Source organism: Littorina saxatilis, linkage group LG1 (assembly GCF_037325665.1).
Source record: "Littorina saxatilis isolate snail1 linkage group LG1, US_GU_Lsax_2.0, whole genome shotgun sequence".
In the NCBI taxonomy this organism is placed as follows: domain Eukaryota; kingdom Metazoa; phylum Mollusca; class Gastropoda; order Littorinimorpha; family Littorinidae; genus Littorina; species Littorina saxatilis.
This window is the reverse complement of record NC_090245.1, coordinates 49,258,802-49,280,189: the sequence shown is the minus strand read 5'-3', so window position 1 is coordinate 49,280,189 and position 21,388 is coordinate 49,258,802. Positions and strand designations below refer to the sequence as shown.

Sequence of the window (21,388 nt, the reverse complement as noted above, 5' to 3'; positions counted from 1 at the left end):
TCCGCCTCTTGTTTGCAACCTGAGCCAAGCAATGTGCCAAGAAAAGCGCTGGGAGGCTCCGCTGTTCAAAAGACTTTAGCCAAAGCAGCTAGAAGCGTCACGACGAAACTCGAAGTTAACAAGAGCAGAGAAGATAGAGCTCTATAAAAAAATCTTGCAAAGTTTCCTAAACAGAGGATAACTTGAAAAGATCATGTGCTTATTCCCCCAGAGACAAGAAAGAGGACTCAGTATAACATACTGTTCTACTGTAGCCGTCTTCCCTACCAGAATAGTGACAACTTTCTCTACCGCATCGTCACGAAACCTGAATTGGTCTAATGACGACGCGATCAATCTCGACAGAGATCTCTGCAAAGTCTCAGAGAGAGACGATAACTCAAGCAAGCGTAAGCCAGTTACTCCAAAGACAAAAGAGAATTCTCCGAAAACGGGACTACTCTGTCTCTGCTGTATCATCTTGCCTAAGGACTGCAAGTTCCGGAAAAGTGGAACGAGGCAAGGCAAACGAGCCAATCAAATTGACTGAATTATGCAGCAGTGTAAACCTCTTAGCCAAACCAGCAGGCAAAGCTGAGGCTAAAAACAAAGAAGCACGGTAAGGCTGCGCTGAATCAGGAGCCAGACCTTGTGCTGTTAACCACGGTACAGCGTGAAACGCACCGCCGTACTGCCCAGTAGTCAGTAGCATAGACAGCTCAAACGCTACCAACGGGAATTTCCGAAAACGGGAATTTCCGAAAACTGAACTGCTGTTTCCGTCCTTCGCAGAACCGGAATCCCCCAAAGCGGAAGGAGGTTGGGCAACAAGCCTACAAGTGTTGCCGCACCCTCCTCGAACTACCTTGAAGTAACTTCCGACGCCAAAGCCAGTGCTAGCGGAAGTTCAACCAGTACACGGAAGTTGGCATCTTTGTCAACCTGAACAGAAGCACCAAAATCCGACTCATAAACCCGCACATCCGTGCAACAAGGCAACGAACTTCCGCCCTGACTACAATAGTCAGACGAAGCGTCACCCAGAAGAGACGACACACGAGGGATGCGATACCCAAGCAGTGTGTCCCTAGGGACTGCTTTCCTGCCCAGAGGGCGGAAGCGGGGAATGTCACCCCCTCCTCAAAATACCGTGAAGCCACTTCCTCCGCTAAAGCCAGAGCTTGCGGAAGCTTAGTCGGTATGCGGAAGTTGACATCTTCGTCACCCTGGACGGAAGTGCCAAAATCCGACTCGTAGTCCCTCACTTCCGTGAAGTCAGGCAAGACACTTCCGCCGTGACTACCATAGTCCGACGAAGTGTCGCCCGGAAGAGACGCCCACGAGGGATTTTATACCCAAGCGGTACGTCCCTAGGGACTGCTTCCTGCCTGAAAGGCGGAAGCGGGGAAAGCTATGAAAGCTGTGCTGCCGCACCCACTGTTCCTCTAGGGAGTGTAGGAGGACGCACTTCCCCTGTTCGGTCAGAGACCGAACGCGTGTCTGGGCTTTTCCCTCGATCTAGACGTTCACTCAATCGGAACGACGTAGACCTAGGGCCTAAGCTTTCGCGCACACGAACCGGTGTGGCTACTCTCTCCAAACACGCACTTCGTTTTGGCCGGAGAACCCGGTTACTGGCGAAGTATAAATACCTTGATCGTCGTCAGTCCAAGAGGCCTGGGAACGCAGCAGGGAAACACCACGGATGACCTCAAACGAGGCGTGAACGTCGGCGGACGTAAAAGTGGAGGAAGGCGGAACACACACCCTGGCAAGGGAACGCACACCTCCCACACCGGAAGGCAAAGACACATCTCAGCCTTGGTAGACGAAAACTCGGCTGAAAGAGAGGATATCTAAGCACTCAAGGAGTGCAAAATAGCATAAACATCCTGCTTCTCGCTAACAGGGCCTGAACCGGACAAGACCGGTGAAGCAGCTGAAGGCAAACTAGGCATAGCCGGAGAATTAGGTAAGTCTATCGCACATCAAACGAGGATTTAGTCAAGGATCTGTGACTTTAATCAAAGCTTAACATGCCGAACTCTACGACTTACGAGAAGGCTTCTTTGTGGGAGAAGGCTCGGCCACCAACTTAGCATTTTTATTCTTTCCTTATCCGACATGGCGAACGGAAAAAATGTAAACAAAGCTAAGTATTCGACCAAACCTAAGTCACAAAACGATAACAAACGACAAAAAAGCTCACCCAAACACACAGTAGGAGCAGAGGGACCGTGTGCAAGTACCAAGGCAGGGTCTGACAAAGGCAGAAGTCAGACAAACCGGCTGAAAGCCGGAGCAAAATCAAAACACGTCTGTAGACACAGATCGCTGGAGAGTGAATGATTCAAAGATGGCGGCAAGGTCAGGAAGTCACGCGTGACTTTGTCATGATAAGGGGTCAAGGTAGCTCTTTTTTAGGGTGACCTCCCCTTGTTACCAAGGCGATGCTATTCAGCGTCCTAGCACTAAACTGGAGTAAATTGCTTGATGTGAGTTGGGATAAGAATGTAATTTAATCTGACCGCTACACAGAGTGAGAATAAGAAATGATTAACAGGACTCACAAGAAAGATCAAACTGTTGCATGCTTGTGATTATTTGTCTGAGCGTAGCAATTTTAAGCTTGGCATAACAGTACAGCAATTTATCTAAAAACGTAGAATTCTACGCAGAAAGCAGCTCTGAATTCTGTGAAGTCAGCAGACACAATATTGAATATTGAAAAGCCCTACCTAAAGTTGAGGTCAGACCTAGAGGTCATACCCAATCAAAACAAAGCAACCTTGACCTACCTGGGAAATCCTTGCTGCTTCAGCTTGGTCACACACTCGGCTTTCAGGCGATCCACTCGGCTGTCTATCTCTCCAAAGTCTCCTACACACTCAGAGACAGTCAACGTTTGTTTGCATTTTGTGCTCAGATAAAAAACAACAATAACAGTGATAAACACAGCACACAAATCAGCACACCAACCATTTCTTTCAGTGACAACTTCAAATTGCAGGTACATCACAAACAAACATTAGCAAGTGACAAGATGGGAAGAATAACAAACAAACACTGAGACTGATTTAATTACATTACATCTATAGAAAAGTAAATCCTCTTTACACACACACACACACACACACACACACACACACACACACACACACACACACACACACACACAAACACATGCATGCCATTCATGCCACACAGGCAGGCACGCACGCACGCACGCACGCACGCATGCACGCACGCACACGCACACGCACACACACACACACACACACACAAATCCCCTTACCAGCATTGTAGACGAGGGCGCAAGGTTCCTGTGCCTCATGGACCACATCGGCCAGCGCCATGCCATACGCTGACAGGATGCCAGCATACCTGGCAAAACAGTGAACACATCTCCACATGACACAGATATCTACAGTTAAACAAATCTCTGTGTGTTGGTCAAAAAGTTTGTTGGTTCATGAAGAAACTGCAAGAAAATTAGTAAAAAAAATTAAGCTGGAAATGAGGCGTTCTTCGTTACTGTCTGTGGCACTTTGTGGTAACTCAGTTTTTTCTGTCTTAAAAAGCAGTCCAAACTAACAACAAAACCAAAGCAGTTATTTTTTAAATTAAATAATTAGGACAATCCCTCAGACTCATACTTGTTTTTACAAATAATTTTGAGCACGTTTTGCCGACGACAAAAAGTAAAGTTAATTTCTAACACATCCAAACAAAATATTTAGTGATTGTGATACGAGTTGACGTGAAAACTGGCATGGCATGTCTGTGGTTTAGTGAAAGGACTCCTTTATATGGAACCCCCCTTTTAAGACCTCCAATAATCTGAGAAAGTCAGGTCTTAAGAAGGAGGGAGTCTGAAAATGGGGGTAAATTTACAGAGACTATGAACAGAAAGTCTGAGAAAAGATGGTCTTGAAAGAGAAGGAGTTTTAACCCCTTCACTGCCCACCCCGTATGTAATACGTGGTCATTTTCTGTTTATCGTACGCCCATAACCGTATCTCATACGTGGGATTTGTGTCAACAACATTTCAGGACATTTCTGAAAACTAAATGGGAGGTAACCACTGTCCAAGGACTTGTAGGGGTTCTAAACACAGTTCTTTCCCATAGACCGTTCGGATAAGTTACTACCACTGTGGCAGTGAAGGGGTTAATGGGGGGTCTTAAAAGGGGGGTTCCACTGTACACAGATGGTTTAGTGGAGAGACAACTGGGGCAATGCCTAACCTGTGGATGAAGACCTGGGTCATGCCCAGAGAGCGAGCGATGGCACAGGCATGCTGACCCCCTGCCCCCCCAAAACATGCCAGCACATGGCGAGATGTGTCGTGGCCCTTCGCCTGAAACAAGACAAGTCAACAACACTAGTCTTGCAGATTCTACAATAGACTTCTTCTCTAGCAAAGCATGCATACTTGCACGCAGATGCCCACACGTGCCTATGCACAAACACGTACGCACACATACGTACACACACACACATGTATGCGCACACACACTTACACACACACTTACACACACACCCATCATGTGACAAGACTATCATATTGTAAAAATGCATAATCTTCATTTAACACATCAAACAGAACAACAAAAAACAACTTAAAAATATGCTGAATGTACACACACACACACACACACACACACACACACACACACACACACACACAAAACAAACTTTACAAGTGTCATACAGACCTGTGTGAGTGCTCTAATTGGTCGGCACATGGTTTCATTGGCAACCCTGATGAATCCCATGGCAACCTCCTCCACACTCATTTTCTCCCTTCCCTGGCTGACCGTGAAAGTGTTCACCTAAAATACATTTCATCAATTATTTTTCTTATTTTGAAACATTGCGCACATTTCAACACCAACAAATATTTCATTTACAGAATGGTACGCTTCAAAGCCGGAGTAGCATAGTGGTTAGAGCGCTTGCCTCTGACGCTGGAGGTCATGGGAAATACCCAATTTTTCTGAGTGCTCTCCAGTCAAACAAGCTGGAAATGGGTACCTGACCCTATTCAGGGCTAGGGAAGGCGAAGGCAGTGAGGGAGAGGAGATTGGCACCGCCCTCATAAAGCTGGCATGAGATTAGTTGAGATCTCTAACGTCTCGCTCCCCTAGTTATGACCAAAAATGGTTATGGGACTACTTTACCTTTTCACTCTCCAAAGCAATATAATAAGTTATTTCTTATATGCTGACTGTTAGCTCAGTTGGTAGAGCACTGGACTTGTGATCGAAAGGTCGCAGGTTCGAATTCGGGCCGGGACGGACACGGGTCAACTTTATGTGCAGACCCAGAGACGGAAGCCATGTCCCACCCCCGTGTCATCACAATGGCACGTAAAAGACCTTGGTCATTCTGCCATAAGTGCAGGTGGCTGAATACACCTAAACACGCAGACACCTGGGTAGCGCGACTCCGTTGCTGCTAGCTTTCCACTGGGAGGAAGCGACCCGAATTTCCCAGCGATGGGACAATAAAGTTTTGAAAAAAAAAGAAGAAAAAAAAGATAAACATGTCGAGAAAATGGATATCAAGCATGAGCCGATATCATTTCTGAGTTCAGAGTCCAGAGGCTTGTCCTCTGTCTGTCTGTCTGTCTGTCTCTCTCTCGCAAGCAATCCCACACGCTACAACCTGTTCAGTGAGCTTGGCGAAGGCACGATGTGTTTCCTCAGAGTTGAGTCCTGTCTGTCTGTCTGTCTGTCTGTCTGTCTGTCAGTCTGTCAGTCTGTCTGTCTCTCTGTCTCTCTCTCAAGCAATCCCACACATTACAACCTGTTCAGTGAGCTTGGTGAAGGCACGATGCGTTTCCTCAGAGTCCAGAGGCTGGTCCTCAGTCTTTCCAAAGATGTGAGGGAAATACTCGGGCAGCAGTCGCCCCAAAACCAGGTTGGCGTCCGTTATGGTCAGGGGGCCACCTGCAAGTCACACGTAAAAGTAGACGTCAGAACATTAGATTAACGTTAATGGCAGAACAATTCATAGTCTGAATTAAATGTTACCCTCCTTTATATTTCTGCCAGTGATAAGAACACATGGAGAAGTTCAAAGGAAATTGTTTTCTGTTTGATTGATTATGTATATGCTGATTGATTGATGAGGTGGTTTTCTGAGTGGTAGTTGGGTATGCACTTTCAGGAGTCATTAATATGGCCCTGTCAGAGAAGTTTGTGAGCAACTCGTGGACATAGCTGAAGAAAATTAATATTGGTTCCGCCACTTAACTTCACTCATCAAAGATGCTTCTGGTGAATTTAAGAGATTTAATAGGTCTGTGATGCAATGGGATGGAAAGCAAATTTGACAAACACAACAATGACAGACATTGACACCATCACACCTTTTCTGTAACACACAGGCCCAGGGTGGGCCCCAGCAGACTCCGGGCCCACCACAAACATGCCGGAGCGGAAGAAGAGCATGGATCCTCCCCCGGCCGCCACCGTGTTGATGTCCAGCTGGGGGGCCTGGATGGTCACCCCCGCCGTTGTCGTCTCAAACACGTGTTCGTAGGACCCTGCGTAGCGACTCACGTCCGTTGATGTGCCTGTTAAATCCATTCAGCCTTGAGTGAAACAGCACAGTGGAACCCTCTTTTAAGGCGCCCCTCAGTTTAAGACTTTCTCCTTTTTTCAGACCTTGATTTTTCAGATTTTCTGTTCATAACTTGTGTCAATTTGCCTCCATTTTCAGACTCTCCCCTTTTTAAGACCCGATTTTCTCAGATTGGTTTGGGTTCCACTGTATGAGGATTCTGACATATGACCAAGCAAGACTCGCGTTAGTCACATGATAATGTTAGCCGTAACTTATGCTCTGCCCCTTTTCCTGTGTAAAGTGTCACATCTGGATTGAATTCTGATTTTTTCAAATGTCATGGCTTACAACTGATATGTGGCACTGCCTTTTAATCTGAAAAGTATGGTGAGTTGTAAAGAATCTATCTGTAACTGTCTCAGACAATCTATTTAATGCTATCCGTCAAGACTCATACTTTCATTGTCTCCATGTTAAGAAATTTTGCAATACCTGTAATTTAATTCAAAATCAAAGTTTCTTTCAGCTGTTGTTAATTGTTTTCTTAAGTTTCTATTTTGGCAATCTGGACCTTAAAACTCTGCCGCTTATTAATGTATCATGCAAACAAACGAACATAAACATTTCAATCATCCTAAGAGGCAGTGTGATTTTAACGCGTAAAGTAAATTCACGTAATTGACCAACTTAGCAGACCAAAAATTCACCATATCGCAACGTTGCTTTTACGTTGCATTTTTGTGTGGAAACCGAGTAAATATCCTGTAGCTTTGCAACGTTACAAAGGCAACCACAAATTCACATTATCGCAACATCATATTCACATTCTGTGTTTGCTGGGTAGTTACTTTTACATAGTCTATCTGTTCAATAGTGCAGCATTCTGGCTAGGGGAATATTCTGAAAGGAATCCCTTAAAAGATAGAACATACAGCTTCTTGACAGTGATTTGATGAGGGGTGCGGGGGGGGGGGGGGGGGGGGGGAGGGGGGTACAACTTCAAGATGATGCATGCCCCTACCTCCCATGTCAAAACCAATGACGGGTTTTCCTGTGTCCTTGCTGTAGGTTGTCATAGCATAGCCCACTACCCCGCCCGCAGGCCCTGACAGGATAGCGTGGGATCCTGAGAACCTGTGTAGAGAATGGACATTCTGTGTGTTATCTGTGATGTATGTGGTCATAATAGCCTTCCACCCCACCCACCGGGCCTGAAAGGATGGCATGCAACCCTGTGAACCTGAATTCATGAACATTCAGTGTGTGTTATCTGTGACTCAAATGTCATGACACAAATAAGCCTTGATCGTGATATTTGCGACACAAGTGCTGAGAATAATTATTCACTGCATATTTCTCTGAGTTTGTTGGCCACACACAGAGACACGCACGCACATATGCATGATATACATCACAAACACACAGAAAAGAACACTCAGCTTAAAACTGTACTTACGCATGTACTGGTGTCAACCCTCCATCAGACCTCATGAACTGTACTTGTGTATCCTGAAAGAAAAAAAATAAAAGATCCAAATGACAGATAAATAGGCTCATTCTATGCCAATTAGAAGCAGACAACACCAAACATTTTAAAGATCAAAGTGTAATTGATGTAAAAAATAAAAATAAACAAAAAGACTATATCCGAGGCTACATCCGCCACTGACCTTCAAATCCCCTTGAAACCCCATGGCAAAGCTGGATACATAGTTCTTGATGCAGGGGGTCAGGTATGCATCAGCACAGGCTGGAAAGTCACAATTTCTTGCACACAATAAGTAAAGCCACCTCAAGGAAGAAACTTTAGTTCAATAATTAAGTCATCATATTCCTTAACACACTCTTAAGCACCTTAAACCCTGAAATCTGTATTTCATACTCGTGCAGAGATTCAAAGACATGACTTTTAATGCAGCAAAAGGCTGTATGCATAAAATGTCTTCAAGAATGAAGTCCATGACACGGCATCGTATCATAGAGGAAAATATGCACACACACACAAAATGCACTCTACTACATGTACAGTAAAACCTGAGTCTAGCGGACCCTTGTTGTAACGGCCACCTGCTACATACGGACAGTTTATCATGGCACGAACACGATTTCAACAATAACTAACCTTTAACGGGCGGACACCTGCCACTTACGGACGCGGACACGATTTTTCGGATCGTAGGAAGTGTAAACACTGTCACAAACGGACACAACGTACATAAAAACGCAACTTTGAAAACTCGACTGTTATGCAGTCAGTGCATGCTCGGCAGCCGTAGCCATAGCACAAATGGTTGTTGATTGGTTGTCCTGTCCCTTTTCTGACCAATCAGTGGCTTGTTTAGATGGAGACCCACTTTCGTTCACTCACTTTCGCTTCGCTCACTTTCGCTTTTCCGCATTGTGGATACAGTCACAACCAAAAGCAACAGTAGACTACTGTGTTTGAAAATGGAATCTCCAGCAGGAAAAAGAAAAGCGTTGACTTTAGAGCAGCGTGTCGCTGCCTTGAAAAAACTAGATAGCGGCCAATCATGCCGAGATGTGGCGAAGGAGATGGGATGTGGTAAAACACAGATCGCGAGGATCAAATCGGAAAAAGAAGACGTGATGAAGGAGTGGGAGTCAGGTGCGCGAATCGACCAAAAAACTGTGAAAAGTCGGAAAACGCAATATGAAGACCTGAACAACGTGGTATGGGAGTGGTTTTGTACTGCAAGATCGAAGTATCTGCCTGTCAGTGGACCACTTATACAGGTAAGAAAATGCAACCATTTATCATTTACCACTCCCCCCTTCCCCCCTCCTACTAATCTCTCTCTCGATCTCTCTCTCGATCTCTCTCTCTTGGTAAGCAATCGTTCGAAGGAAACAATAGTTAACACAGCTAAATTTCTGTTCCATGCATTTATGCTGAGACTAGAAAAACTGAATGAAACAAGAGCTGACCCAATTTGGTCGAGACACACTGCGGAATTTCCCGTTGAATGACTGATGAAGAGTCAGCTATTTTTAGCTTTGTGACATCCGACTTGCGTAAGTTTGAATGCACAGTGTGTGTAGGGAACGGGGTAGGTGGGGGGGGGGGGGGGGGGGGTGTGTTGTTGTTGTTGTTGTTGTTGTTTGCTACATGTTTCATTTGTTTACTCACATTTTCAGTGAGTCTCATGTTCAATCCAATAAATACATACTACAGGACTGACAAAAAGTGTCTTGTTCATTTTACGTGCTCTTTGTAAAATATTGCCCCGGCCCCTCCACCTGTGAAGAAGGGACACCTGTCTAATAGGGACACTATTACCATTCCCCAAGGGTGTCCGTTAGAGACAGGTTTTACTGTACTACAATTTCACTCGCTCACACCACGCCCCCCTTGTCACCCCTAATGATGAAAAAACATCAACAACACACAAACAGACACCAAATGCTAGCTGGCAGAAGACACAGACCTGTGTAACCGCGCGGCACAATGCGAACCATGGGCATGACCTCTGAGGACAGGGAGACCTGCGTAAAGCCCATGTCACGCGCAATCTGTCCCACCCTCTGCTCATGGTCCGGGCATCTGCACAGTGTCAAACATGTACCTACAATTATGGCTTGAAATTTTGAGAAATCATGTACATTGCCTCACATATTCTCCTTCATTCCATGCTCCATTTCTCTGTATACACACACACATGGACAGGACAAATAAAATAACCACTGACACTGTAATTTGAAGGCAATGTTACAACATCTTACAGGTTATTTAATTTCTGTCTTCTATGTTTTAGTGTTGTACTTTCAAGCCTATATCAAACATACTTTTGCGGATATTTTTGTCAAAATCCGTTTCATTGTGTTTCTTCACAGTAGATGTTAATTACTACACACAAGAGCAATGCTCATCTTACATGTAGGCATGCATGAGGACAACAGCCAGACTGCGAATTCCCTGACTCATCACTTTCTGTAGGTCTGATCGCAGTTTTTCTTCGTTCACCCTCTGCCATTCCTCCAACTGCACAGAGAAAGACCACTGAAGGTTACATTTAAAGCCCGAAATAAAGAATGCATCCAAACAAACAAACATACGCACAATTGTAATTAAGGTACAGAAGATGCACTTGTCTCCGCTTATACAAGATTACAAAAGCAGTTTCGTTAGTGTAACCTTTTTACATTTAGTCAAGTTTTGACTAAATGTTTTAACATAGAGGGGGAATCGAGACGAGGGTCATGGTGTATGTGTGTGTGTATGTGTGTGTGTGTGTGTGTGTGTGTGTGTATGTGTGTGTGTGTGTGTGTGTGTGTGTGTGTGTGTGTGTGTGTGTGTGTGTGTGTCTGTCTGTGCGTGTGTGTGTGTAGAGCGATTCAGACCAAACTACTGGACCGATCTTTATGAAATTTGACATGAGAGTTCCTGGGAATGATATCCCCGGACGTTGTTTTCTTTTTTTCGATAAATACTTTTGATGTCATATCCGGCTTTTTGTAAAAGTTGAGGCGGCACTGTCACACCCTCATTTTTCAATCAAATTGATTGACATTTTTGTAAAGCAATCTTCGACGAAGGCCGGACTTCGGTATTGCATTTCAGCTTGGTGGATTAAAAATTAATTAATGACTTTGGTCATTAAAAATCTTAAAATTGTAATAATTTTTTTTATATAAAACGATCCAAATTTACGTTCATCTTATTCTACATCATTTCCTGATTCCAAAAACATATAAATATGTTATATTTGGATTAAAAACAAGCTCTAAAAATTAAAAATTATGATCAAACTTAAATTTCCGAAATCGATTTAAAAACAATTTCATCTTATTCCTGGTGGGTTCCTGATTCCAAAAACATATAGATAGGATATGTTTGGATTAAAAACACGCTCAGAAAGTTAAAACGAAGAGAGGTAAAGAAAAACGTGCTATGCAGCACAGCGAAACCACTACCGCGCTAAAGAGACTCGTCAGTTTCACTCCGTTATGCACAAGCGGCGGACTACGGTCATTGTGAAAAAATGCAGTGCGTTCATTTTCATTCTGTGAGTTCCACAGCTTGACTAAATGTAGTAATTTCGCCTTACGCGACTTGTTTATGATTATTAATAAAAACAAGAGGCGAAGCCTTCAAGGCTCACGTAAGAAATCGACAAACAGTAACACAAACTCAATCACTCCGTCACACACACACACACAGTACACACACACACACACACACACACTCACACATACACAGAAAGAGCATAGGTGAAACTGTGCAAGAAAGCGAGACACTAGATCTAGATCTGTCTGTCTGCATGTAGCCTACTTACATGGACACGACTGCCAAATAGTCTCGGCCCGCTCAAAATAACAATCACCGAGACTTTCAGTAATTCCATCGCGTGACGTCTAACCCTCGTACGTCATAATGTGACGTCAATGTAATATGACGTCTTCAAATGTTAAAGTTTCTACCACAGACATACATACATACATACATACATACATACGCACGCACGCACGCACGCACAGACAGACAAAAGTAGCATCGCATAGGCTACACTTCGTGAGCCAAAAAGGTGAGTATATATATATAACACACAGCTCAAACCTAACTTTGCAAAATCTAAATAAGCATGGCACTTTATCATCTGATCTATGTGGCATCTGCCTGGATGGTTCCATTGCTAACAGCCAGCCAGCCAGCCAACCAACCTGCCAGATGGACAGATAGGCAGACTCGATCACTCCTCCATGGGGCATCTAACTGGGTCCTTCTAAAGGAGTCAGCCAGCCAGACTGATGGACAGACACTCACAGCAAACCTTCTCCTTGTGGTATCAGTCACAGAATTGTTGGACTGTTCCAGCTGACAGTCACCTCTGACTCTGTCGTGGTCAACGGTCAGTCTACCACTAATGCACAGTTACACAAACAGACAGAGCGTACCTTCTCCCCAGGTACCCATGAGGGCGTTGTGTGGACGGGCCTGCTGACAGTCATCTCTGTGAACCACCAGACTCTCTGCCACTACACAGACAGACAGACAGAGAGACAGACGGACGGACAGAGCGTACCTTCTCCCCTGTGGTATCAGTGAGGGTGTGTGTGGACGGGCCAGCTGACAATCGTCTCTGTGCACCGCCAGTCTCTCTACCACTACATGAACAGACAGACAGACAGACAGACAGACAGACAGAGCGTACCTTAATTCTCCCCTGTGGTACCAGTGAGGGCGTTGTGTGGACGGGCCAGCTGACAATCGTCTCTGTGCACCGCCAGTCTCTCTACCACTACATGAACACACAGACAGACAGACAGACAGATGGACAGAGTGTACCTTCTCCCCTGTGGTACCAGTGAGGGCTTTGTGTGGACGGGCCAGCTGACAGTCATCTCTGTGCACCACCAGACTCTCTGCCACTACACTCACAGACAGACAGACAGACAGACAGACAGAGCGTACCTTCTCCCCTGTGGTACCAGTAAGGGCTGTGCACCACCAGACTCTCTACCACTACATGAACAGACAGACAAACAGACAGACAAACAGACAGACAGACGGACAGAGCGTACCTTCTCCCCTGTGGTACCAGTGAGGTCTTTGTGTGGACGGGCCAGCTGACAGTCGTCTCTGTGAACCGCCAGTCTCTCCTCCACCTCCACCACCTCTTCATACAGCTCCTCTGGCATCTTGATCGCCTGGTGCAACACAACAACCGGCACTTATAAGCCTGGACACAATTTAAACTGTACAAAAGGCTTTTGCTTTCTGTACGGTTGAGCCTGAAGGTAAGTGAGTTTGAAGTAACTCTATGTGTGCATGGGTTTTTGTAATTTTAAAGGGCTATAAACATGCATGAAACAAGATACAGAAATGTTTAAACTTGACTTGATTGTCACACTGACACAACACTGAGCAGTTCACAAAGCACATTTCAGCCTAAAATAAAGGTTAAAAATAGAAATATGAAATGAAATATCAGCGATACTCATGATTTTAACAACCAAACTACGCCAACAATGAGAAGGAGGCATGTTTATATAATAGACAGACACACCGGTTAATAAAACAGACATTAAATAATGTTTTTTCTTAATCCACAACATAACATGCAGACTGCAAGACAAAGACAACAAACCAGGTCAAATATGTTTGGCCGTGCTTGATTGCCGATGTAGAGCAGGTCTCGAAAGCCTTGAGTGATGACCAGTGCAGTTCTCTCCCCTTTGCGTTCGAGGAGAGCGTTGGTGGCGACAGTTGTTCCCATGCGAATCCATTCCACCTGGCTGGTGTCAAGGGGTTCTTTTGCTGGGCGGGCTTTTCCTGTCTCCTGAGGCAAAATTGCAGGTATGAGAAAAATGTGTTTCTTGTAAAGGATGGAGAGAGAGAGAGAGGTAGGAGCTGGAGGAAGGCAAAAGAGAAATATATATGTGTGTTTGTTCATGGAAGTGCACGTGTGTGCACATGTGTGTTTTTGTGCTTACCAGGCAACCATCTCCTCAGGGAATGAGGTATGCTACCTTTGACCATTAGCTCCAACAGTGTCACCAGCTAGGTCAAATTACCTGTGCTCTTTTTGCCTTGTCATCACTGCTGACATGACTGGTCGAGGGTTGCAGCTAGCTGGTGTCTGCAATTTTCTTGTCGTGGAGAATACTGCTGTTAAGTGTCATTTGCAGACGGATTCCTCTTTCACCCATATGCAGCAAACCAAGCGACTTCTATTCTAAACCGCACTTGTCAGTCAGAATGTTTACAAAACAAGAGCTAGGTCAAAAACTTGAAAAAGAAAGTCCGTCTGACCCACCTCTTGTATGATCCTGCGGATCGCTTCACGGGGAGCGTCAGGATAATTGAGCGGATCCTCAGAGAGAAGCTTCAACACACGCACTTTCCCGTTGGGACACCGTGACCACACATCTGTAAAAGTTCCACCCCGGTCTATGGCAAACTGAAAGCCTCCACTTTTGCTCTCCTTCGCTGCCATGTTGGTGCGTCGTCTGCAAATAGTGTGTTGTACTGGTAACTTTAGCTCGTTCTCATTTGGTTCAGTTGACAGGCAAGGTCAAAATGGCGTCCAGATTGTGCCGAGCTATCAGGCCGATTGCCAGTTTTGCTCGGAAGCAACGTAAGTGGTGCTTGCATATCTGTGGTAAAAATGCAACAGTAAAACAGATGTTTACATTTCGCTTTTTCGGTGTATAGTTTGTCCTTTAGCGATTTTCTTACCTGTCAAAGTGCAGCTTTGCTATCTGCTAAAGTGGTTCAACTGTTGTGTTACTGGTACAGTGTTCGTGCTTACGGAACACCTAGCTTACACATTTATTTCTTCATGTCGCAGTCATACAAGTAGGTTGTACGTTGATGTACATGATTGAACATCTCTGGATATTGTTATTCCCTTGCAATATTGACTGAATTCGGTCGGGTCACTTTGTGCCCCGGACTGCCCCTAACTACCCCTGACTGCACCGGACTGCCCCGACGTCTTCTCTCCCAACTTCACGCACACGGACTATTGTGTGTGTGTGTGTGAGATTTACTCACAGAAGAGCCGTAATCAAAGTAATAGACATGCATGTGTTAGATGTATTCAATCAATGACTAAACCCCTAAACTTAGATGATAACATATTTTAGTTTGCGCTGGAGGGGAGTCGCCTTCGCTTTCCAGTTGCTGTTTGTGGGAAACTCATGAGTTAAAGGTAAGTTTTTACTTGGTACTTTATTTAGTTTTGATATAATTGCTTGTCTGTGTGTGTGTGTGTGTGTGTGTGTGTGTGTGTGTGTGTGTGTGTGTGTGTGTGTGTGTGTGTGTGTTCTGAGGCGAGATGCTTCGAGCGGTGTTGATTTAAATGTGTGTAAAACTTTATATATTTGATGTTTTTTTCAGGTGTCATGCCTACGAGATATCCGTGCTCTGGATGCGGGAAGCACTGTTCGAGGATCCCCAGCTCTATCGAGTGCTCCATATGTTTGAAATGGACTCACAGGTCAGTTGTCATAATTTTCTACCTGATGTGTTTCCTATTGTGTTTTGATATTGATGTGGTGAATTGCAGACGATGTGTTCCTATTGACCCGGAATTGACAAGTTTTCTATATTTCCATTGATTTTGACTAATGAATGACATAATAAAACAGGCACATAATTGATATTGATGTGCTGAATTGCAGACGCTGTGTTCCTATTGACCCGAAATTGACAATTTTTCTATATTTCTTTTGATTTTGACTAATGAATGACATAATGAAACAGGCGCATAATTGATATTGATGTGCTGAATTGCAGATGCTGTGTTCCTATTGACCCGAAATTGACAATTTTTCTATATTTCCATTGATTTTGACTAATGAATGACATAATAAAACAGGCACATAATTGATATTGATGTGCTGAATTGCAGACGCTGTGTTCCTATTGACCCGGAATTGATGGACGAGTGGTCTACCGACGGACTAGACTTCACATGCAAGCGATGTGCCTTTCATGATGGACAATTTGATGTTGGTGCAGCTCTCGCAAGGTATGATTAAACTGTATAAATAATTGTTAGAATTTTTTTAAGATGAAGTTGTTAGGTCTTCTTTGACATAATCATATCTAACAAAGCAATGTGCCTTTCATGATTGACAATTTGATGTTGGTGCAGACATAATCATCTCTAACAAAGCCATCATGTTTCTTTTGCAGGATATACGCCGCCCCTTCAGATCGGCGTTCATATGCTGGTAGGAGCGAGGAGCTGTTGCTTAAGATCTACCGTATAGCCCTGCCGCAACTGAAACCTGCAGAAACCATGTTCGACCTGCATCGCAGGAAAGTTGACCCTGGGGCTGAAGAAATCCTGCAGCATTACCACCCGGTCCTACTGGCAGATCACATACCCGTCTATGTCGAGGGGGACGGGAATTGCTTGTACAGGGCGGTGTCGATAGGAGCCTTCAGAAATGACTCGTGCCATGATATCCTACGTTTGAAAGTGGCGATTGAAATGGTAAAAAAACAGGCATTATATGATGCTGAAAGTGATGTGTTTGTTGACGCTTTCAAGGATCAACGCCTGGACGTTTTAGAGTCTGACAGAATTTTGAAGCGTCTCGTGTCTTGGACTCTTCAACAACTACCACAGCTGGTTGATGTCCTGCGCAATCTTGTCCTCACACAGAATGCCGAACCACAACGTGCGGTTGTGGGGATCGGAGAAAATGTCCTGGCACCGTCACATGCTCATGTCACCGGAGCAGTGGGAAAAACTGTCAACAGATCAGCAAAAGCAGAAATTGAGGATGCTGAGGCGGCCTGCACGCAGAGCAGGAACTGTGACTTCAGTAGACAATACCTTCACAGTCAACAGTACGCCAAGCAAGTCCAAGAAACCCTGTCAGAGAAAACGAAAAAGGAGTGAGAAAACAACAACCTCGGGCATGTAAGCTTGAGGTTCGCGGAGTGTGGGCTCCATGCTGCTGCTTCTGGAAGAATGCTGACAAGTGTCAGAAATAGCACACGCTTTCCCTTTAGGCCAAAAAAAAAAAATAGGTCTGTTTACAGTAACATAAGGTGAAAAAATAGGGTCGGTAGGTCGGCTTTTTTTTTTTTTTTTTACAATTTTTTTTTTTTTTTTTTTTCTCCCCTCTCTATGATGTTTCACAGTTCATTTCTTCTCATCAATCCCTGTTTTTGCCTGTTGAAAAACGTTAATGATACTAAAACTCGCTGGATAGGTACTGATAATTTTCACCCCATCCTTTTCATGACAACATTTATCAAGCTTTGCAGCTAGCGGGTGGCGAACACCACTGCGTGCATCCATTTTGAAAGGAAGTAACACGAGTGACGACCCTTTACTCCTAACAGTACTTTGAGCTTACCTCCCTTGTGTCGTCTGCTGTTTGAGCGCAAACAGCTCTATTTTGGATGCGTTTTTTTGGTGTTTTTTTCATTTTTTTCAGACGATCCAAAAAAAGATTAGGGTCGGGCCTAAAAACTAGGGTTGGTCGGGTTACCGTAAACAGACATTTTTTTCTTTTTGGCCTTATATTATATTCTTTTCCCTATGTAGTATGATGTACGTGTATGATTTCAATTTCATTAAGTTATTGATTGTCTTGTAAATCTACTTCTTTCGATATTTATTGTTGTGTTAAATACTCATTTGTTTTGTTTTTCTTTTTGTTTGATTTTTGTTAGCACTGATTGAACTGTGCGCCCCGATGATGTGTTTTGTTACTTTTGTGGTTGAAAATAAACTTGTTGGCTTGACTTAAAATTGTGTGTCTGGGTTTTGTAAATAAACACAGATCAATAGATTGTGGCATCACATGATCTGTCTTTGTTGTCCAAACATTTCTTGTAGTTTGGGGTAGTCCGGGGCAGTCCGGGGCACAAAGTTACCCGGCCCACTGAATTAGCATTATTTGCTGAGAGCAGTAATTTTACTTTCGTTATTCACCCGAGTTATTGTTCAATTTGGTGTTTTCATTCAGTTTTTCAGCAGCCTGCGGTTGCACAACTTGCAGTACAGAGGCGTTTTGAAACAACAGATGCTGTTCCACCACCAGAGACAAGGCGTAAGCACTGCATGTTTGTGTGCATGTGTGTGTGTGGTGACGTTAAATTAAAAAGCATCTGCTTAATTATTGTGGAAGCATTTACCTGTAAATATATTTATAACTTACATAGCTATAAGTCTTGAAGAAAGCTGAATTAATTCAATCTTTTTCAGGAGAAAGTAGTTGCAAATGATGTAAACCACTCAGTTCAAGAGAAAACCACCTGCTTTAAATGCTATCAGAAAATTGTGCCGAACTAGCGATTGCCAAAGCAAACATGCATCCTTCCTTCATGGTTTTTACTTTGCAATAATTTACCCTGTAGATGGGTCACCCATTATGGGCGAAAGGGGTTGAAATTGATAGCATCAATGCAGAAATGCTTTTGACCCACTTGGCAGCTTCTATAATAAATTCTATGGTTTTATTTGTGTTTTACACCCGCAGCGACAGTGCGGCCTCACGACCCACTGGTGAAGAAGCAGCTGACTGATTTCGGGCAGTATGTGGCGGAATGCTTGCCACGCTTTGTGCAGCGGGTCGATGTGACCTACCTGGATGAGCTGGAGATCATGATCCACCCCGATGGCGTCATCCCCGTCTTGACATTCCTCAAGGACCACACCAACGCTCAGTTCCTCTGCATCACAGACATTGCCGGCCTAGACGTCCCCACCAGGGAATTCCGGTTTGAGGTCTGTATTTATGTTATGTGATCAGTGATTGTATAATTCTGTAGTGATTGTCAGTTCAAGGTCAGTGTTAATATTAGGCCCAAAAAGTCAGCAAAATCAAATGTCCTTTTTGATACTATTTTTTGAAGGGCAACAAAAAAAGTTTGAGGGTCAGGATGAAAAAATAGGGTTGGTCGAGGAATTGGAAACGGGGAACTTTTTTCCCCCTAGAGTTTGCAAGTGACATTGACTGCTTCAATGCTGGTATTGGCGTGTCTACCAAGGAGCACAGGCTCAGGGTAATAATCATATTATGTGATCTTCAGTGTTTGTGCTACGTTCACCAATTTATTGTTGATTGTATTTCGTGGATGAATGCTTATGTTCACTGTGTCTGTTTTTTCTTGGTGTTGTATTGGTAACGATAGACTTTTGTTTGTTGCCGACAGATTGTATACAACTTGCTGTCCCTACGGTACAACCAGAGAGTGCTAGTGAAGACATACACAGACGAGCTAACGCCGATCGATTCAACGTGTGAGGTTTTTGCTGGCTCCAACTGGTATGAAAGAGAGGTAAGGATTTATTTTTCACTCTCTGATAACACAGTTTTGTATGTGATTTGGCAGGGAGTGTGTCTGTATTTTACTTTTTGATGTGTGCGTAGATCTGCGGTGCATTTATTTTCAATCGAGTGTTTGTGTCTGAGCATGCATGGTTTGTGTGTTTTTCATTGTTTGGATTATTTATATATATATATATCTGAAATGCATTTGGTGTGATTTTCACTGTTGGAAAACCTGTTTAGATCTGAGACATATTTAAAGTGCTTTTTGTGTTGGAAAACCTGTTTAGATCTGAGACATATTTAAAGTGCTTTTTATTGCTTTAGTTTGTTTTTTAATCTTGACAGGTTTTATTAGTTTTACATTGCTTTTATGTGTTAGATCTGGGACATGTTCGGTGTGTTTTTTGCCAACCATCCCGACCTGAGGCGCATCCTCACAGACTACGGCTTTGAGGGTCACCCTTTCCGCAAAGACTTTCCTCTCTCTGGTTATGTTGAGGTGAGTAGACTACTTCTCTTTCCCAAACAAACACAAAGATAGAGACATAAACTTACTCAGACAAAGATACACACACACTTGCATACATGTATGATGTTCATGCAGCAATAGTGACCTGGGACGTCTGAGGTGGGTGGTGTGTGTGTTCTTGGTGCATCTTCTCTTCTTCAGTGGTGCATTGCTGTTCTGCAATTGTAGTTCTTCAGGGAGAGTGATCCACACACATGCTCTCTTTTTCTGTACCCATCACACAATACTGCTTTTGCACGATAAGGATTATTGGTTGAATTAGATAAGGGGAGCATGCTTTGCGTTTGTCTTTAGCGGTGTTGATTACTTCAAGCAATGTCTTTCCCACCTACTCTATTATTTTGATTCGCTCTGTTGTGTTCTTTTTAGTTTTACAATGACTTGGGAGATAGTTCAGTCGGTTGCGGCGCTGGCTTGAAACCTGTTGTTGCTATCGGGGTGGGTTTTACCCCTACATTCGGCAATGGATTTATTTCCCATAGTGCAGACTCTGTCTGTTTGGTGTCTGAACACCCCTGAGTGCACGCATGCACACGGTAAAGATCCCAAGCTGACAACGAAAGTCTCGGGGCTTTGAAACATGATTACATGCATGCAGGAAAAAAAAAGAAAGAAAAGGTTAGCGCCATGGTGTATGGCAGCTCGCTTTCCCATGTGAAAAAGCAGCAATTTCCATGAGAGAACCTCACAGGACTATACGACACGTTATCCTTACCTTGCTTTGTGTTTCAGGTGCGTTATGATGACGAAGTGAAGCGTGTGGTGGTGGAGCCCATTGAGCTGACGCAGGAGTTCAGAAAGTTTGAGTACTCCACGCCCTGGGAAACGTTCCCCACCTATCGCCGCATTGAGGCTGGGGAGGATGAGGCCGTACCACCAGAAACCACAGAACCCAAGCAATAGGCTCTGCCGTGTTAGAATATATATAGTCAAATAGAATTGTGTTGCTGTTTGATGCAGAACTGTGGACATTTTATGTTGAGTTTTGACTTTGTGAATTGACAGCAATGATGAGATCATTTACATGTATGTAGCTGGATGGGATCACAGCTGTACCGTTTTCATATGAAGCGAGTGCAGAATGTTCCATGATTCTGTGGAGGAGAAAAAATTTGATTGGTAAATGCTGTTATACACAGTTTGAGGAAAGTTGGCGTCACTATGTGAACAGAAGAACTGCATCAAGTGCATGGGTTGTATCGTTGCAGATGAATATTTCTGAACATAAAGTATAAGACTGAGATACTTTTTGAACACATGGCTTGTCCATGTAAATAGAAGTCTGTGGCAAAAGGCTGTAAACTGGCCAAAGGGTGTAAACATAGGCAGAAGTTATGTTGAATTTTTGACCTTTGTTGTGTGCTCTGTTAATAATAAAACATGAAAATATTAAGTTGGACTTACACTTTTGATGGGTTTCACTGTTTGTGTTTTTCAACTTATTGTCAGTTGAGTGTGTGTGTGTGTGTGTGTGTGTGTGTGTGAGAGAGAGAGAGAGAGGGAATGACAGAATAACATACAATAAGCAAGTATACACAAATCCA

The 21,388-nt window shown here is 43.9% G+C and overlaps 3 protein-coding genes across 3 annotated transcripts in view; 2 read left to right on the top strand and 1 right to left on the bottom strand.

The window, feature by feature from the left end:
• LOC138972655 (5-oxoprolinase-like) overlaps positions 1 to 14,508 on the bottom strand; it is a 36,998-nt gene extending 22,490 nt beyond the window's left edge. Inside the window, exons 1-14 of the mRNA XM_070345314.1 lie at positions 14,329 to 14,508; positions 13,660 to 13,851; positions 13,094 to 13,219; positions 10,447 to 10,553; positions 10,000 to 10,115; positions 8,224 to 8,303; positions 8,010 to 8,062; positions 7,575 to 7,687; positions 6,357 to 6,563; positions 5,792 to 5,934; positions 4,699 to 4,815; positions 4,228 to 4,340; positions 3,275 to 3,363; positions 2,778 to 2,859 (exon numbers count right to left, since the gene is read on the bottom strand). Of these exons, the coding sequence (XP_070201415.1) occupies positions 2,778 to 2,859; positions 3,275 to 3,363; positions 4,228 to 4,340; positions 4,699 to 4,815; positions 5,792 to 5,934; positions 6,357 to 6,563; positions 7,575 to 7,687; positions 8,010 to 8,062; positions 8,224 to 8,303; positions 10,000 to 10,115; positions 10,447 to 10,553; positions 13,094 to 13,219; positions 13,660 to 13,851; positions 14,329 to 14,508 (1,718 nt within the window). The remainder of the gene's footprint in view (positions 1 to 2,777; positions 2,860 to 3,274; positions 3,364 to 4,227; positions 4,341 to 4,698; positions 4,816 to 5,791; positions 5,935 to 6,356; positions 6,564 to 7,574; positions 7,688 to 8,009; positions 8,063 to 8,223; positions 8,304 to 9,999; positions 10,116 to 10,446; positions 10,554 to 13,093; positions 13,220 to 13,659; positions 13,852 to 14,328) is intronic.
• Positions 14,509 to 14,510: 2 nt separating this feature from the next.
• On the top strand, positions 14,511 to 21,237 carry LOC138972675 (NADH dehydrogenase [ubiquinone] iron-sulfur protein 3, mitochondrial-like). Its single transcript, XM_070345332.1, has 6 exons — positions 14,511 to 14,649; positions 18,008 to 18,091; positions 18,521 to 18,768; positions 19,197 to 19,322; positions 19,695 to 19,814; positions 20,577 to 21,237. The coding sequence occupies exons 1-6, from the start codon at positions 14,592 to 14,594 to the stop codon at positions 20,745 to 20,747; spliced, it is 807 nt and encodes a 268-aa protein (XP_070201433.1). The 5' UTR covers positions 14,511 to 14,591; the 3' UTR covers positions 20,748 to 21,237.
• LOC138972666 (uncharacterized) lies at positions 14,658 to 18,001 on the top strand. Its single transcript, XM_070345323.1, has 3 exons — positions 14,658 to 15,513; positions 15,928 to 16,047; positions 16,215 to 18,001. The coding sequence occupies exons 1-3, from the start codon at positions 15,401 to 15,403 to the stop codon at positions 16,927 to 16,929; spliced, it is 948 nt and encodes a 315-aa protein (XP_070201424.1). The 5' UTR covers positions 14,658 to 15,400; the 3' UTR covers positions 16,930 to 18,001.
• Positions 21,238 to 21,388: the final 151 nt, after the last annotated feature.

Coding starts and splice junctions, on each gene's coding strand:
- LOC138972675 (XM_070345332.1), top strand. CDS start 14,592: ATGGCGTCCAGATTGTGCCGAGCTATCAGGCCGATTGCCAGTTTTGCT. Junction 18,092..18,520: donor TCCACCACCAGAGACAAGGC/GTAAGCACTGCA, acceptor TTACACCCGCAG/CGACAGTGCGGCCTCACGAC. Junction 19,323..19,694: donor CCAACTGGTATGAAAGAGAG/GTAAGGATTTAT, acceptor TTTATGTGTTAG/ATCTGGGACATGTTCGGTGT.
- LOC138972666 (XM_070345323.1), top strand. CDS start 15,401: ATGTTTTTTTCAGGTGTCATGCCTACGAGATATCCGTGCTCTGGATGC. Junction 15,514..15,927: donor TGTTTGAAATGGACTCACAG/GTCAGTTGTCAT, acceptor GCTGAATTGCAG/ACGCTGTGTTCCTATTGACC. Junction 16,048..16,214: donor GTTGGTGCAGCTCTCGCAAG/GTATGATTAAAC, acceptor TTTCTTTTGCAG/GATATACGCCGCCCCTTCAG.